Source organism: Schistocerca americana, chromosome X (assembly GCF_021461395.2).
Source record: "Schistocerca americana isolate TAMUIC-IGC-003095 chromosome X, iqSchAmer2.1, whole genome shotgun sequence".
NCBI lineage: Eukaryota > Metazoa > Arthropoda > Insecta > Orthoptera > Acrididae > Schistocerca > Schistocerca americana.
In genome coordinates, this window is record NC_060130.1 from 805,264,642 (window position 1) to 805,282,178 (window position 17,537).

General features: G+C 42.0%; 1 protein-coding gene across 1 annotated transcript in view; it reads right to left on the bottom strand.

Moving 5' to 3' along the window:
• LOC124556687 (collagen alpha-1(XI) chain-like) overlaps nucleotides 1-14,024 on the bottom strand; it is a 560,578-nt gene extending 546,554 nt beyond the window's left edge. The window contains exon 1 of the mRNA XM_047130656.1: nucleotides 13,949-14,024. Coding sequence (XP_046986612.1) covers nucleotides 13,949-14,021 — 73 coding nt within the window. The 5' untranslated portion in view covers nucleotides 14,022-14,024. The remainder of the gene's footprint in view (nucleotides 1-13,948) is intronic.
• Nucleotides 14,025-17,537: the final 3,513 nt, after the last annotated feature.

A 17,537-nucleotide genomic window follows, 5' to 3' on the forward strand; every position in this document is an offset into this window, starting at 1 on the left:
CCAAATTCAACACTTCTGTATTTTTATCTGTGGCGAAAATTAAAATAACAGGTGTAGTAGGAAACACTTATGGCTCCGGAAGGCATAAAAGGCATTATAACACTAGCCTATGCTGCCTGTAACTCCAGATGAAATTCAACGTGCAGTATTGTTTCTCAAGAATCCCTTTATAGCGTGTAGTAATGGTCATGGTCAACATTTTGAGTATTTGGTATGGCGCCGTGATAATAAACACACGAATGTGCTTGTTCACATTTGGTACAGTAAGGCAGACGTTCGTGGAACCTTTCGTCCTGACGGTGGAACAGTGGTTTGCATCGCTGTTATCTTGATACTATTTGCAAAAGTCACATACATATTATGTCACTGAAGTTCTCCGAGAAGCTTCTTTCAAGTGCCACAGAAAAAAGTATATACAGAGTGTTTACAAATGAATATCGGGATTTCAACGCTTTATAATATTTATTACATTAAACTTGCAGTTATAAATGATATGTCAAATGAAAGAGCAACTCAAATAGTTTTACCAAGAACCTTATAAATGTTAAATGTGTGCACCATTTGTCACACAGCACATATCAAGTCTATAGCCGAGTTATTCCCAAACGTTGATAAATGTGTCTTCAGTGATTGTAACAACAGCAATGGCTCTTCCCTCAGTTGAAAGAAAATGAGTCAGAGAACTTCATTTTCCAGCAAGATGGTGCGCCACCTCACTGGCACAGCGAAGTATGCGATTGGTTGAACTTCACTGTACCCAAGCGCTGGATAGGCCGCAGGGAGCCCAATGACAGGGCTTCCTTTGCATGCTCTCCACGTTCACCCGATCTTACGCCATGCGATTTTTTCCTTTGGGGCTTCATCAAAGATCGTGTTTATGTGCCTCCGCTACCAGCAGACCTCCCTGGATTAAGAAGCCGGATTGAAGCAGCTGTTGCTACAATCGCTGAAGACACACATATCAACGTTTGGGAAGAACTCAGCTATAGACTTGATGTGTGCCGTGTGACAAATGGTGCTCACATTGAACATTTATAAGGTTCTTGGTAAAACTGTTTGAGTTGCTCTTTCATTTGACATATCATTTATAACTGTAAGTTTCATAAAATAAATATTATAAAACGTTAATACCCCGATATTCATTTATAAACAGCCTGTATTTCCGTTAGAAAAAAAGTCGGTGTCGTAATTCGGCGACCGTAAAAGATAAAAATTCTTTGCGAACGTCAGGAAATTCGCCATACTGTCCGCTATAACTTGGTAAAAACTGCACCTCGATATATTTTCTCATTACCTATATATGTTTGTGATGGTATGTTGTATCTGCCAAATGCTGTATATCTATATTAAAGTCTAAGACAGCTAAAAAGGATTTCTGGAAGTTTTCAGTCTCTGGAAGAATATTGAAAAAGTACGAACTTCTGTAAATAGCTGAATAGCTTAAGGCACGATTTGAAACAACAAGACAGTGCAGAGGGCTCAGTACTCTTCCCTCTAGTTTTATTTATTTTAGTTTGCGGTTTAACTATTCTTCATCGTTAATAGGTTATTCTTATGGAGAATAATGCCGGCCGGAGTGGACGAGCGGTTGTAGGCGCTACAGTCTGGAACCGCGTGACCGCTACGGTCGCAGGTTCGAATCTTGCCTCGGGCATGGATGTGTGTGATGTCCTTAGGTTAGTTAGGTTTAAGTAGTTCTAAGTTCTAGGGGACTGATGACCTCAGAAGTTAGGTCCCATAGTGCTCAGAGCCATTTGAACCATTTGTTTGGTGAATAATCCAATGGTAGAGGATGTGAACGCGTGGTATATATTATAATGGGCTGTATACTCCGTGCTATTAGAACTGACGAGAGGTGAGAAATTTCCATAAACAATACTAAAACGCGGTGGCATATGACTAATCCTCGTATGTAAGACCCTCGGTTTTAATTACGATATCTCTTCTTCCTCATATGAATTGTACAGCTGACATTACAGATCAAATTTGCCAGACGGTCCAGTGAATGTGCAGTCTGTCTTGGTGTGGGACATTTTAGTTGGCGTTTATACTTATCTACACCTGTGCTCAGCTGATATGAAAAAATGTGTAGTGTTATGTATGGCAGACCTAGTACAAAATTCGTATATCACTTAGATAGTAAGGGCCGCGCGGGATTAGCCGAGCGGTCTGATGCGCTGCAGTCACGGACTGTGCGGCTGGTCCCGGCGGAGGTTCGAATCCTCCCTCGGGCATGGGTGTGTGTGTTTGTCCTTAGGATAATTTAGGCTAAGTAGTGTGTAAGCTTTGGGACTGATGACCTTAGCAGTTAAGTCCCATAAGATTTCACACACACACACTTTGAAAGTAAGTAAGGACCTCGCCAGGTGATGTTCTTCAGCACATGAATCTTGATCTGTCCCGATACTTCTTCTGTGCACAGAGGATAATGAGAATTCTCTGTCAACAACACGTGTATGCGAATCATAGTATCGACAAGAAAATAGAATTTCAGGGTAGGAAAATTCATGCTATTGAGTTGCACTCGACATAACTGCGTACGTATCTAGATCCGGATGAAATTTGCACGCGTGATGTCACGCGCAAATGACGGACTGATTCCATCATAAACGCTAATGTCTACTCTTCACCCGTTGCTGGGCAATATTGCTTCGTCTCTAATGACATAGCTATCATAGCTATCCTGCTTAGCCGAGGACGCTAATGAACACTAGAGCGGTGGAATTCAGTGCGAAAGTAAAGTACAAGTACTGGTGAGTGATCATTATGGGCCAAGTCGAGATGACTGGAATATGTGTCGGCACCAAGTTTCACTCACTCCATTCTGTTCATTCCACACTCGGACGTAGAACCACCACACAGCGTACGAACTCACGAAAGTCATCATTAGGAGACATATACACATTTAACATATTCCGCTGAGGAAAATTGAAGAAAGGAAGTTTGGTCAGATTTTCAATGTTACACCGATACAGCGTTCGTTAAACTTAGAGTTTCTGGACAAACTATACCGGCATTCATCTGCAGTGGTTTAGGAAAACCACGGAAGAAGCTAAATCATAGGCGTTTGAGGGTCACTCCTCCCGAATACGTATATCCAGCTGTCTTAAGCAAGGCGCCCATCTCGCTAGTCGAGGGATGAAAATGGAGCACTCTTTTGGTGCCTCCAACTAATTATCTCGGCAAACATTGGCGATACAGTAACGGACGGTTGTTTTCTGCCTAGCGCTTCTCAACACGCTGTTGATTGTTTAGCTGCCTTATGCTGTTCAGCTACTCTAGTTGTACATTGTGCATGTTCATGTAAATCACACTGTAACTTTCCTGTCTAAAGATCAAAAAATAAGATGAAAAGTGAGATGTGCGGAGTATTTGCCTAACAAGGAGGGCCGATGGTGAAGACGCGGCCGCGAATAGCGCGCGCGCTGGCGTGCCGCACGTGGCAGAGCTAGCGGCGGCCGGGCAGTGCCAGTGAATGGGCTGCGTTATGGCCCGGCCAGAGGTTATCGCTCGCCACAAAACAACTCCCGGCTAAACATTTCACGCACTCCCCGGCCACACGAACGCGTTAATGCACACGTCGCTTCTTCTGCTTCGACATCTGGCAATTTTCGTTATAGCCATGTAACATGCGACCCAGTCAAGAAGAGCCAGGCGGCTCTGGAACGTGGCACGTCTTGTTTAGCCTCTCATATAACTAATTCCTCATCGCAGTCATCATTCACAATGTCATTATACATTATAAATGACCTAGTACATTATAAATGACCTAGTAGATAGTGTCGGAAGTTCCATGCGGTTTTTCGCGGATGATGCTGTAGTATACAGAGAAGTTGCAGCATTAGAAAATAGCAGCGAAATGCAGGAAGGTCTGCAGCGGATAGACACTTGGTGCAGGGAGTGGCAACTGACCCTTAACATAGGCAAATGTAATGTATTGCGAATACATAGAAAGAAGGATCCTTTATTGTATGATTATATGGCAGCGGAACAAACACTGGTAGCAGTTACTTCTGTAAAATATCTGAGAGTATGCGTGCGGAACGATTTGAAGTGGAATGATCATATAAAATTAACTGTTGGTAAGGCGGGTCCCAGGTTGAGATTCATTGAGAGAGTCCTTAGAAAATGTGGTCCATCAACAAAGGAGGTGGCTTACAAAACACTCGTTAGACCTATACTTGAGTATTGCTCATCAGTGTGGGATCCGTATCAGGTCGGGTTTACAGAGGAGGTAGAGAAGATCCAAAGAAGAGCGGCGCGTTTCGTAACAGGGTTATTTGGTAAGCGTGATAGCGTTACGGAGATGTTTAGCAAACTCAAGCGGCAGACTCTGCAAGAGACGCGCTCTGCATCGCGGTGTAGCTTGCTGTCCAGGGTTCGAGAGGGTGCGTTCCTGGATGAGGTATCGAATATATTGCTTCCCCCTACTTATACCTCCCGAGGAGATCACGAATGTAAAATTAGAGAGATTTGAGCGCGCACGGAGGCTTTCCGGCAGTCGTTCTTCCCGCGAACCACACGCGACTGGAACAGGAAAGGGAGGTAATGACAGTGGCACGTAAGGTGCCCTCCGCCACACACCGTTGGGTGGCTTGCGGAGTATCAATGTAGATGTAGATGTAGATGTAGATGTAAAGATGGTGTGCAGCTAATCGAGTCAGAAAGGACTTAAACAAACTAAACAACCGGTAATTCCACTTAACTGCTTTGACAAAATTCTATTAATATGAACTCTTATGAAATACATTTTTGACTGTAATCCATGCAAAATAACTGTGTTCTTAAAAAGCTATTACAGCTCCAGCAGACTCTCAAATAACGTCAATTTCAATAGTGCGAATAGCCAGCAGTTCCGCTCTTAGGCATGTGGTGAACAATAAGATGTTGTAATATCCATACAGCTTACCTAAAGTTGTGCTCTATCAAAACTGCAATACAGTAGTTTTGGCACAGTACATAAATGACATAACAAATAGGAGTACCAGTACTGTTGGTAGCGTTGGTAGAGAAAGAAACGTAAATGATTGTGTGCGTGAGAGAAACTGGTAGCTGACGACGTCTCTTTCTTTTTGCTTGTTTGTTATGCACATAATTAGAACCGCACATCGTTCAGTGTTAGTTCATTGTGTATTTTATATTCTTACAAAAATGATTTGCATTTTACAGGTACTAAAAATTAGTTGATTGCGTAAATTCTGTGCTTTCCTGTAACAATAATTTTTGATACGGGTGCAGTTGACATGCACAAACATGGAAAACTACCACACCTATGCTAACTTATGACAGTCTACGACAGCTTACGGTAGTTTTACAACTCTAATGTTGCCACTATGAGGCTGCGGTAGTATCAAAGTTTTCGCTAGCTAAATCGGGATGAATAACCTTTAAAGCCGATTTAGTGGAAAAAAAAATTTTCACTTCGAATGTTGCACGTAAATATAATTTTAATTGTTGCTAGATTACAAAACTTTCCCAGGAACTTGAAAGTCGGCCACACTTTTCTTTCAGTGAAAGATGAGACATCCCAAAGTAAAGTTACTACCTATGTGTTGATAGGACGAAACGCTGTTTCCTCGTAAAATGCAGTAGGCTTTATATGTACAATGGGCGTGCTCCTGGTATTTGTTAAATTTTTCGGGAATCGCCGTGAGCAAGCTGTCATGCTGCTTAGAGAGCTGCATCGCCCAAGAGCGAAAAACCGTGCTGTTGTCTTATTTTTGAAGGCAGTATATTTGCACTTTTAGAACAAGCGTTGTGGTATAGAAGAGATAGATTTGGAAGGAAACTCGTGTTGCCCTAGGTGAGTTAATAAAATCATCTTAAAAGCTACACAGTATCAAAGACATACTTATGTCCTTTTTCTCCAGTCAGCAAGAATGTATATATTTCTTCTGGATCGATAGCATATTCCATGACTTTTCTGGTGCGCATCCGGCTCGAGCGGAGGGAGTGGAGGGAGAAGGATTAGGATTTAATGTTCCGTCGACGACGAGATCATTAGAGATGGAGCATATAAAGTCGTCGAGGGGAAGGATACGGAAGAAAATTGACCGTTTCCCTTCAAAGGGACCCTCCCAGAAGTCGCCTTAAGCGATTTAGAGAAATCACGGGAACAGGTATCTAGATGGCCGTATGGGAATTCGAACCGTCTTCCTTCCGAATGCGAGTCCAGTCGGCTAACCACTGCATGACCTTTCTCCATGTACGCATCGGGTTATCATTACAACTTTTCCCCGCATTTCTGCTAAAAACTTGCAGGTCATGTCAAGGCATGTCGGTGGATGACTGCTAGATGTGCCTACTTATCCTTTCCTTCGAGGAGGTGGGAAGACGGTCGGTAGGTTTTTCAGTCGAAATACCGGAAGAAGTCATAATTTCCTGGACGAGCACCCGAAAAAGGTGGAATCAGGATGATCGAGTCGAGTCACGCACGCTCCAGCCTGCTTCAGAAGGTAGTGCGCCAACAATGAAATATGTGAGAGACATTATTAGGCAACCATTGTGGCTATGGTTAAACTCTGTGTCTGTGTTTTGAGCAGTAGGGTGATTTCCCGAAATCCGTTCCCTGTATCTATTTTGATCTATGATTTTGGATCAAAAATTATAAATGTAAAAGCAATATGGCCACAGATTCCCAGAATAAATCTAATAGCTTGTTGTAATCTTACGTAATGGCATGACAACGTTACATTCTTACTTAACTCTCTTATATCAAAACCATTAACAGCTGTTCCCTTCCTCAATAATTATGTAAACTGTTTTGTACGGATGTATACTCAAGAATATCGCAACTCTAAAAAATGGCTCTGAGCACTATGGGACTTAACATCTATGGTCATCAGTCCCCTAGAACTTAGAACTACTTATACCTAACAGAGAAAATCGCAACTCTGTCTGTAAACTATTTCACTCACCAATTGAATCTTTGTTATGCCGGCTGCATTACTGTTTCTAGTTTTTACAGGCATTAATCTACTTTTATAACAGTTTGACATACTTCTCTTTTTGCGCATGTAAGAGTGGAAGTGGACGGTTATTTGTTCGCGCTAAGCCGATTAGTAGATAGATTTCTAACTAAAAACGTCTATCCTTTACCTTTTATTTGTTTTTCGTGCGTAAGACTGAACAATTTAATTTTTGATTTTTAATTTTTATTTTTAAGGAATACAAATCTTTGTGAATAGAGGTTTACACTATGAGTCGTGCTCGAAAAAATATTGTATGGATATTTTTCTCAGTACTTCCAACTATCTTAAAAGTAATGTTTCAGTTTACATCAAGTACTTGTAAAGGATAGGCTTGTATCTGAAACTATAGTATAAATATGAATCTCAGTAAGAAAAAAGTGAATTTTCTGTCGTTCGACAAGCTCCAGAGCGTCATCGCTCAACTTGCTGCCATAACAACTTGTTATGGAGTAGTGCCCGCCTCACAAGGTAACCAACAATATGTGATAGAGTTTTCCTGATCTTGCCGTAATTTATCAACCCTAGAGAGCTTTATCATTTATCCCACCCCCTCCTTCCCCACTCATTTTTACGAACTTTCAACTGTAATAATCACTACAGCGGCTTACCTTCATGTTGTTGTTGTTGTTGTGGTCTTCAGTTCTGAGACTGGTTTGATGCAGCTCTCCATGCTACTCTATCCTGTGCAAGCTTCTTCATCTCCCAGTACCTACATCCTTCTGAATCTGCTTGATGTATTCGTCTCTTGGTCTCCCTCTACGATTTTTACCCTCTACGCTGCCATCCAACACTAAATTGGTGATCCTTTGATGCCTCAGAACATGTCCTACCAACCGATCCCTTCTTCTGGTCAAGTTGTGCCACAAACTTCTCTTCTCCCCAATCCTATTCAACACCTCCTCATTAGTTATGTGATCTACCCATCTAATCTTCAGCATTCTTCTGTAGCACCACATTTCGAAAGCTTCTATTCTCTTCTTGTCCAAACTATTTATCGTCCATGTTTCACTTCCATACATGGCTACACTCCATACAAATACTTTCAGAAACGACTTCCTACCACTTAAATCTATACTCGACGTTAGATTTCTCTTCTTCAGAAACGCTTTCCTTCCCATTGCCAGTCTACATTTTGTATCCTCTCTACTTCGACCATCATCAGTTATTTTGCTCCCCAAATAACAAAACTCCTTTACTACTTTAAGTGTCTCATTTCCTAATCTAATTCCCTCGGCATCACCAGACTTAATTCGACTACATTCCATTATCCTCGTTTTGTTTTTGTTGATGTTCATCTTATATCCTCCCTTCAAGACACCATCCATTCCGTTCAACTGCTCATCCAAGTCCTTTGCTGCCTCTGACAGAATTACAATGTCATCGGCGAACCTCAAAGTTTTTATTTCTTCTCCATGGATTTTAATACCTACTCCAAATTTTTCTTTTGTTTCCTTTACTGCTTGCTCAATACAGAGATTGCTTCCCTTTCATGTCCCTCAACTCTTATAACTGCCATCTGGTTTCTGTACAAGTTGTAAATAGCCTTGCGCTCCCTGTATTTCACCCCTGCGCCCTTCAGAATTTGAAAGAGAGTATTCCAGTCAACATTGTCAAAAGCTATCTCTAAGTCTACAAATGCTAGAAACGTAGGTTTGCCTTTCCTTAATCTAGCTTCTAAGATAAGTCGTATATTCATGTTGAAATGATTTGATAGTATCTAATGATGAGCACGGCTTAGTTGTCTAGACTTTTGGAAAGATGTTGAAGTGAGTATGAAATCAAATGAGTTTTAAAGCCTGTAATTCTTAATGTGATTCGAAACAAAAATGAAATTTCACAATCAGATGGTTTCCGCACATCGCTGAGTATTTTCTGTGCTTCAGAAATTTTTGCCTTTGCAAAAAATACTTTGATGTACACATGAAGTATGGTATGATTGGACAAAACTCTATTACGCTGCTGGGCTGCCCTAAGACATTTCTTAGGAAATTATCGTCAGCTTACTGTTGAATGCTGGGCGGTGTCAGAATAATCACGCCTAGTGCTTGAAGGGAAAAGAAGTTATCCAAATAAATACTTCGGTGCAAGATTTTCCTTCATTATGTGGAGATATCCTTGCTATTTTCCGTCAACAGTCACTCCCAGTTTCTGCGATTTAGATATTCCGTACTACCACTAATTTTTGTTAACAAATCTTACGGGAGATTTCTGCAGTTGATACAAACCTCATTCGTGCCCACGGACGGAAATCAAACCGCGACCCCATGGTTATCGGCACCTTGCATTACAGAGAACGACTATGTGTATTACACCATTTGTGTTGAAAATAAGTAGATGCTACAGCTATGCTACATTTTCATTGTCGATAAAAATCGAGAACTGAAGAGTGCAAATGGAGAAAGTTCTAAGTGCGAAATGTGACATTTGTTAGGAGAGTCAAAAAATAATGTATCTCTTTTTGCATATAACTGATATGTACCCAAAAATTAAGAAGGTATTGTGGTACCGTAGAATTACGCTGCCCACCTCACCACTGCAGAAAAATAACAAGGCAAATTAGAAAATAAATAATTTTTTAAGAAATTTCTAAGTGCCATACCAGGAAATCGAGTGGTTCTACGCACCAATACGAAAGTTTTTGTTTCATGTGACATAACACAGTGACACTACGTTTAATTTCTTTTTGGTAGAGAAATACAGTGGTAATATTTTAAGCAGTAGACCTGTAATAAAAAATGTTTTTCGTATCTTTCAGATTTATTACAAAACAATAACAAGGAATAAATTCAAGAAAAAATCTGTCAGTATTGACCTGTGTTTCGTACCCAAAACCATTCTTGAAAGCAGATGGTGCAAAGTTTATTGTAAAACTCCTTGTACTGTTGAGGAAGAAATGGCAACATCGCCAAGAGGACTTTCTGTTTTGCAGCGGATAAACATGGATGCTCTTTCAGACGAAGTGCGACATGACATACATCTACCATGATCTTTCCTCTTTTCAATACATTGACAATTTCCATTCTTCCGTTTCAGAGCAAGAATTTTAATACCTATTTGAGATGGATGAGTATGAGACACTTTGACCATACTTCATTTGGATATCTTACACGCCTGTATTGACAGCAATGTTTCATCGGCATCTTTAAAGCCACTTGTATGCATTAGAAATGCATGGAATGGGTTCATAGCTTTAGCTGACTCAATAATCTTGTTTAAATCTTTCCTTGCTTACCTTTCTTTGTTTCCTTGAAACTGGAAAATCTCTGTCGCAGGTCAAAATGCTGAGCTCACTCTCCAAAAACTTGTCTTATCTCTTAAAACCATCATAGGCTAAATCGAGTGAATGTTGACGCATGACACTTGGGATTCCAGAGGGAATCAATACTTAGCACAAGGACCATGCGAAGTCTAATAATGAATGTCTGAAACATTTTCTCCATGACCTGACACTAGGAACAAGACCAGGGATAGGCAGAAGAATACTGAGAACGCATTAGCCCTGGAAACGCGTTTTGTGAAGGAATGGCACTTTCAAAGGTTTCCGGTTCCACTCTTCAATTTATTCTGTGCATAGAAATCTCGCACTGTTATAGGATGCCCCAGAAATGTTTTAAAATCTTTCATTATTAATATGGCGCATTAATGAAACACCAGAACCATTTTCTTTGGTTAGGAATTAGAGGTCCTTGGCAATTGCTCTTGAGCATAGCTACAGAAGTTCTGCGCTACCCGGCGAAATGGTGGAATTATGAAAGAAAAGTTATAGTCTGCATCCATGGTTACCAAAAGTCGATGTCTTCAATGGTACTGTCGTCAGATTGTCAAAACAACGATTTTACTGGGACGGTGATAGAGCGTCGTGTCAGTACCACAGCCTTGCCTGTTTGGTGTGGAAGAGTGAGACGTGGATGTTCACTTTCTTATCTTTCATTGGTACAGAGGGTTGTACTTGCGGTTCTCCGCCTCCTCCTACTATTCAAAGACGGAAACCAATGTGAAAGCTGGAAGATAGGTTTATGTTACTGATGAATACTTCAATACTATCCTAAATGTGCACATTAAATGTGTAAATTTGTACCATAACTTTGTTTTCCGGGTAGTACTGAATATAGATGTAAGTATTAAATAGTTAGATATCGTGTTGCGCGCTGCTTAAAATTTGTGAAACGTCCAGTTCAAACATCAGCGAGATTTCTCTGGATTGTTTCACAGTTATGCTACAGCGCTAGGTACAGTAGTATCTTTCGAAGCTTTGCCGGCCTGATAATCGCGTGGCACAAGTCCAAAAAACACGACCACTTGCGTGGTTGCTCGTGTTCCTTGTCACGTGTGACTGTCTGTCTTATTGTGTTGGGACACTTTCATATAAGCACATTCCACGAATTTTTGTGCTAGCTGACACCTATTCACTGTTCTGTAATTGCAATAGTTATTTTATACATGGTAATTCATCGGTTAATTCACACATTGTTGTGCGAATATCTGAGCGTTTTGTCAGTAGTGCTGCGTGAACTTGGCTTAATATGCACTGAAAATTACATTTGTACCAGATGCGTTGTGATAAATTGTAATTTTTAATTTAGCAGTAAAATGCACTTTGTATCTGATGAGGTACGAAAAACAGTAGATTGAAAGATTCTAGAAATTTGTTTTTAGGCGTAAATATGAAAACAGTTCCTTGAGGCGATACATTGTATCATATAATTTTCAAAATTTTTATGATTAGAGTTTCGTGACATACTAGTAGATTTTCTTACTTTTATCGTGTGGCTAGGGCCCCCCGTCGGGCAGACCGTTGGCTGGGTGGCGGTCTTTCAATTTGACGCCACTTTGGCGACCTGCAGTCGATGAGGATGATAGAATGAGGACAATACAACACCCAGTCCCTGGGCGGAGAAAATTCCTCGACCCAGCCGGGAATCGAACCCGGACCCAGAGGATTGACAATCCGTCACGCTGACCATTCAGCTACCGGGGTCTGACATTCTAGCAGATGAACTGTAGCGATCAAGACTTTTATTTTTCGATGCTATAAGCATTTTGAAACGTTAATGAAAATAGAAGGTATATTATTTACGTTAATACGCTAAATTTCTAAATAAAGCAAGCAAGACCTGTTATTCCTTGTTAACATCGAAGAATACTATCTCCTACAATAATATAAGGGGCATTCAAAAAGAAACGAGCCGGAGGCATAATTACAGAAACCAATACCTGTATGTTAGAAGTATTGACCCTGGCTGTTGAGACACTTGTCCGACTGTGACACAAGGCGGTGAATGGCTGTCTCATAAAATTCCCGGGGCTGCGATGTTAACCAGTTCCTCACGTACAGATGGACGTCGTCGTCCGAGGTGAATCGTTTACCCGTCAGAGCCTTTTCAAGGGGACCAAAAATGACGTAATCACAGGGAGAGAGTTCCAGACTGTATGGAGGGTGGCCGAGAACCTCCCATTTGAATTTCTGCAGGAGTGCCGCGACTGTGTTGGCCGTATGAGGCTTTGCGTTGGCGTGGAGCGGAATGACCCCAAGGGTGTGATTGCCTCGTCGTTTTGATTTGATCGCTTGGCGATGAGCGGTCAAGGTTTGCGAGTAACACTGAGCATTCACTGTTGTCCCGTGCTGCAGGAAATGAATCAGAAGGGGGCCATCTTGATCAAAAAAGAAAAGGCTCTGAGGAGCAAACGATTCACGTCCGACGACGATGTCGAGGTGTACGTGCGGAACTGGTTAATATCGCAGCTCTGGAAATTTTATGAGACAGCCATTCACTGCCTTTTGTTGCAGTGGAAAAAGTGTGTTGACAGCCAGGATCAATACTTCTGTCATCCAGGTACTGGTTTCTGTAATTATACCTACGGCTCGTTCTTTTTGAACACTCCCTATATACAGCAAGCCGCCATAAAATTTCTCCTTAAATTGTATCACAGCTACGGATACGTTGGCAACCACCTGTTGGATGCGAAGCGTAGCGTAGCTGAAAAAGATGTCTTGTAGGGACGTCGATGTAAGCGAGGTTAACTAAAGATAGAACCGACTCGCTCTAATAGGTCTTCGGGTCCTGATTCTCCCATTGACACTCATTGAATCGTCGGTGCGGCGCGCTTCTAAGAATTTCACGAGCTATAACTTAGCGTGAGACGTATCTGATACCAAGACTTTCTTTTTTCTTATCGGCGGCTGTGTACCGAGTGTCGAACATATGTGTGACTCGTAAGATAAACGTTCTCAAAATATTGAGAAAATAAATTTAATAAGAGAAAAAGATGGAAAGCCCCCTCTGTGGTAGGAAAAGTCTTTCGCGGTACGACGTGAAGACTGTCACGTTATAAAGTTGCATTCTTTGCTAGGAATTGGCATATGTCGTTCGTGATGTTTCGTATTTATTTATCCAAGGGCTCTCCCAAGCCACAGAAACAATTTTGGATACTATCGCGGTTTCCAGTCTCCCTGTTGTCCCTGCGGAGAAATAGATCGTTTGCAAATCAGAGCGTAGGTAGTTTAGCTATTGAGTTCCAAAACCAGAACTGAGAAAAAAATATTTCGTAAAGGGATAAAAAACAACAGTTGTTTGAAAACGTAAATCTATCGTGCCGCTCTTTCACCTAATAACGACAAATTTCTGCTTAATCCATGATGTTGTCATAAGTTATCTAGATCTAGTGATCGTTTTGCTCATACAAACATTGCAAGTGACTTGTAGGACGCTTCGTTAAAGCTATGTCGCTTAATCTTCTCACACATAGTCACCCTGTTTGCAGTTATTGCCCTTACTTTCGTGCAGTCTTCAGACAGATTTGTCGGTCATCACCCGTTGATAACAATGTACTTCGAAATGGCTTACTTCCACGCCATCCCATTCTAAATCCTGCATTATAGTATATTACGATTTCCTGATCACAAGTTGTGCCGTATCAATTTTTTGGCCAGACTCGAGCCTGTAAGCGAGTAGGTGCCGGAGGCGGCGCAGACTCACCGGCTGTTGGGGTCGCAGCAGCCAGCAGCAGTAGCAGCAGCAGCAGCAGCGGCGGCAGCGGCGGGCCCGCCATGGCTCGCCAGCACTGACTGCGCCCGCACACGCTGCCGCCCCGCGACGTGCTCCGCACCGCGCATGCGCCCTACCCTCACACACGCACACGCGAGAAAAAAATTCCGACTCGGGAACAGTCTAGTCCTCTTCACATGTGCCACCATCTGCCAACATCACAGACCTGCGGCCGCGACGCTCCTCGCACTGCACGGGTGCAACGCCCTCCGCTTCTGCACGCACCGACTAGGGGCCTGCTCCTGGACGACGTTTCGCAACGGCAAACCACGGCTTACACAACCTCTCTTTACGTCACTTGCGCTCTCTAACAAACTAAACCCTTAAAGTAGGAGAATAGTAAAAAATGGTTCAAATGGCTCTGAGCACTATGGGACTTAACATCTGAGGTCATCAGTCCCCTAGAACTAGAATTTCATTTAAACGAGTTGAAGATGACCGAAATAAATCAGAACACGAGAGCAATTACGAGTGCATATATTATGTAATATAATACAACAGCGTTGTGTAGAACCTGTTGCCAGCTATGTGGAAGGCGTATTATACCGTTAGCAGAGCCTGTTCTATTATATTTTCCACACGTACTGCAAAAACGATCTAAATAATGAATCATCGAATAGTTGGAATCGGTAACTAGAAGCAACCTATGTAGGAGGTCATTTCTAGTTACCGATTCCAATATTACTGTTTGTTGCGCAAAAATCTTACATCAGAAACGTGCGTAAAAAATGATCTTGTTAGTGAACTGCAGAATAAGACTAGACTTTCAAAAAATGAAAATCTTTACACACATTACTGCGCGCGCAAAGAAATAAAATGCAAAAAAGACCATACCTTGCAACCGATAACTATACTACACGAAAGTCACACCAGCTGCAGTAGCTCCAAATAACACTCAGTAAAATCGATACACCAGGAGTGACAGTAAAAATAAGACATGCGTAGCAAAAACATCAAAAAGGAAAACATAATAATGGCTACATAAAAAGAAGCTTACCGCATATGAACTTTCAAAGGAGTCAAAGATCGAGGCTAAGAATGAAACAAGAACGTAAGAAGAAATAATAATGTTAGAAGGTCAAACTGTAATGAAAGAAGGAAAATCCAGAATAACTAATGAAAAAATAATAAGAAACACAAACTCCAGGCACGAATGAGTTACCACTCAAATCATTCTTCCCGCCCTCAATCAGACGCAAAATTTTAAAATAATAAAAAAAATGAAACCAAGAGTCAATCACATAAACCCTCAGGTAAAGACACAGTAATACCCCTCGGCCCACCATTGTAACCAGAAAATAATAAAACGACAGAAAAACCTCCCTCCAGAGAAACCTAAAAAGTAGCAGTCGCGCAACACAGTAACGTAAAGAAAACGCAACGTAAAACAAGAAAAAAGTATCAGACCCACCAACACCTAACTAACAAAACGAGGCCTGTACATTTTGCTGACTACTTTCATAAATGCAACAGAAATCCTTCTCTTTCCCCGCAATGACGCCCAATGATTGCAAAAACTTTATAGTTGATTTACGGTCACTCATTTTCTGAAGCAGAATTTTCGCAGTAATAACAACTGACTTATCCATAACGAACAGCGTGAGCAATGAAGACCTTATAAATCACGACTACTTTCATTAACAAAAGATGACGGAAACAAATTATGAGACGAAAACAAAACAATCTACATCGAATACGAGCGTAACGAGGAAATCCAGAGAAATCATTTAACGTTCATCGACAGCAATCTGCGGCACAAGCAAAATAACATCACACTTTACGTCATTGGTAAAAGCTGACGGGTGGTATCGGACACTAGAATTGACCCGTAACATCTACATCTACATTTAAACTCCGCAAGGCACCCAACGGTGTGTGGCGGAGGGCACCTTACGTGCCACTGTCATTACCTCCCTTTCCAGTTCCAATCGCGTGTGGTTCGTGGGAAGAACGACTGCCGGAAAGCCTCCGTGCGCGCTCGAATCTCTCTAATTTTACATTCGTGATCTTCTCGGGAGGTATAAGTAGGGTTCAAATGGCTCTGAGCACTATGGGACTTAACATCTGAGGTAATCAGTCCCCTAGAACTTGAACTACTTAAGCCTAAATAACCTAAGGACATCACACACATCCATGCCCGAGGCAGGATTCGAACCTGCGACTGCAGCGGTCGCGCGGTTCCGGACTGAAGCGCCTAGACCCGCTCGGCCACAGGGCCGGCTATAAGTAGGGGGAAGCAATGTATTGGATACCTCATCCAGAAACGCACCCTCTCGAAACCTGGGCAGCAAGCTACACCACGATGCAGAGCGCCTCTCTTGCAGTGTCTGCCACTTGAGTTTGCTAAACATCTCCGTAACGCTATCACGCTTACCAAATAACCCTGTGACGAAACGCACCGCTCTTCTTTGGATCTTCTCTATCTCCTCTGTCAACCCGACCTGGTACGGATCCCACACCGATAAGCAATACTCAAGTATAGGTCGAACGAGTGTTTTGTAAGCCACCTCCTTTGTTGATGGACTACATTTTCTAAGGACTCTCCCAATGAATCTCAACCTGGCTCCCGCCTTACCAACAATTAATTTTATATGATCATTCCACTTCAAATCGTTCCGTACGCATACTCCCAGATGCTACCAGTGTTTGTTCTGCTATCATATAATCATACAATAAAGGATCCTTCTTTCTATGTATTCGCAATACATTACATTTGTCTATGTTAAGGGTCAGTTGCCACTCCCTGCACCAAGTGCCTATCCGCTGCAGATCTTCCTGCATTTCGCTGCAATTTTCTAATGCTGCAACTTTTCTGTATACTACAGCATCATCCGCGAAAAGCCGCATGGAACTTCCGACACTATCTACTAGGTCATTTATATATATTGTGAAAAGCAATGGTCCCATAACACTCCCCTGTGGCACGCCAGAGGTTACTTTAACGTCTGTAGATGTCTCTCCATTGAGAACAACATGCCGTGTTCTGTTTGCTAAAAACTCTTCAATCCAGCCACACAGCTGGTCTGATATTCCGTAGGCTCTTACATTGTTTGCCGGCCGAAGTGGCCGCGCGGTTAAAGGCGCTGCAGTCTGGAACCGCGAGACCGCTACGGTCGCAGGTTCGAATCCTGCCTCGGGCATGGATGTTTGTGATGTCCTTAGGTTAGTTAGGTTTAACTAGTTCTAAGTTCTAGGGGACTAATGACCTCAGCAGTTGAGTCCCATAGTGCTCAGAGCCATTTGAACCATTTCTTACATTGTTTATCAGGCGACAGTGCGGAACTGTATCGAACGCCTTCCGGAAGTCAAGGAAAATTGCATCTACCTGGGAGCCTGTATCTAATATTTTCTGGGTCTCATGAACAAATAAAGCGAGTTGAGTCTCACACGATCGCTGTTTCCGGAATCCATGTTGATTCCTACAGAGGAGATTCTGGGTTTCCAGAAATGACGATACGCGAGCAAATAACATGTTCTAAAATTCTACAACAGATCGACGTCAGAGATATAGGCCTATAGT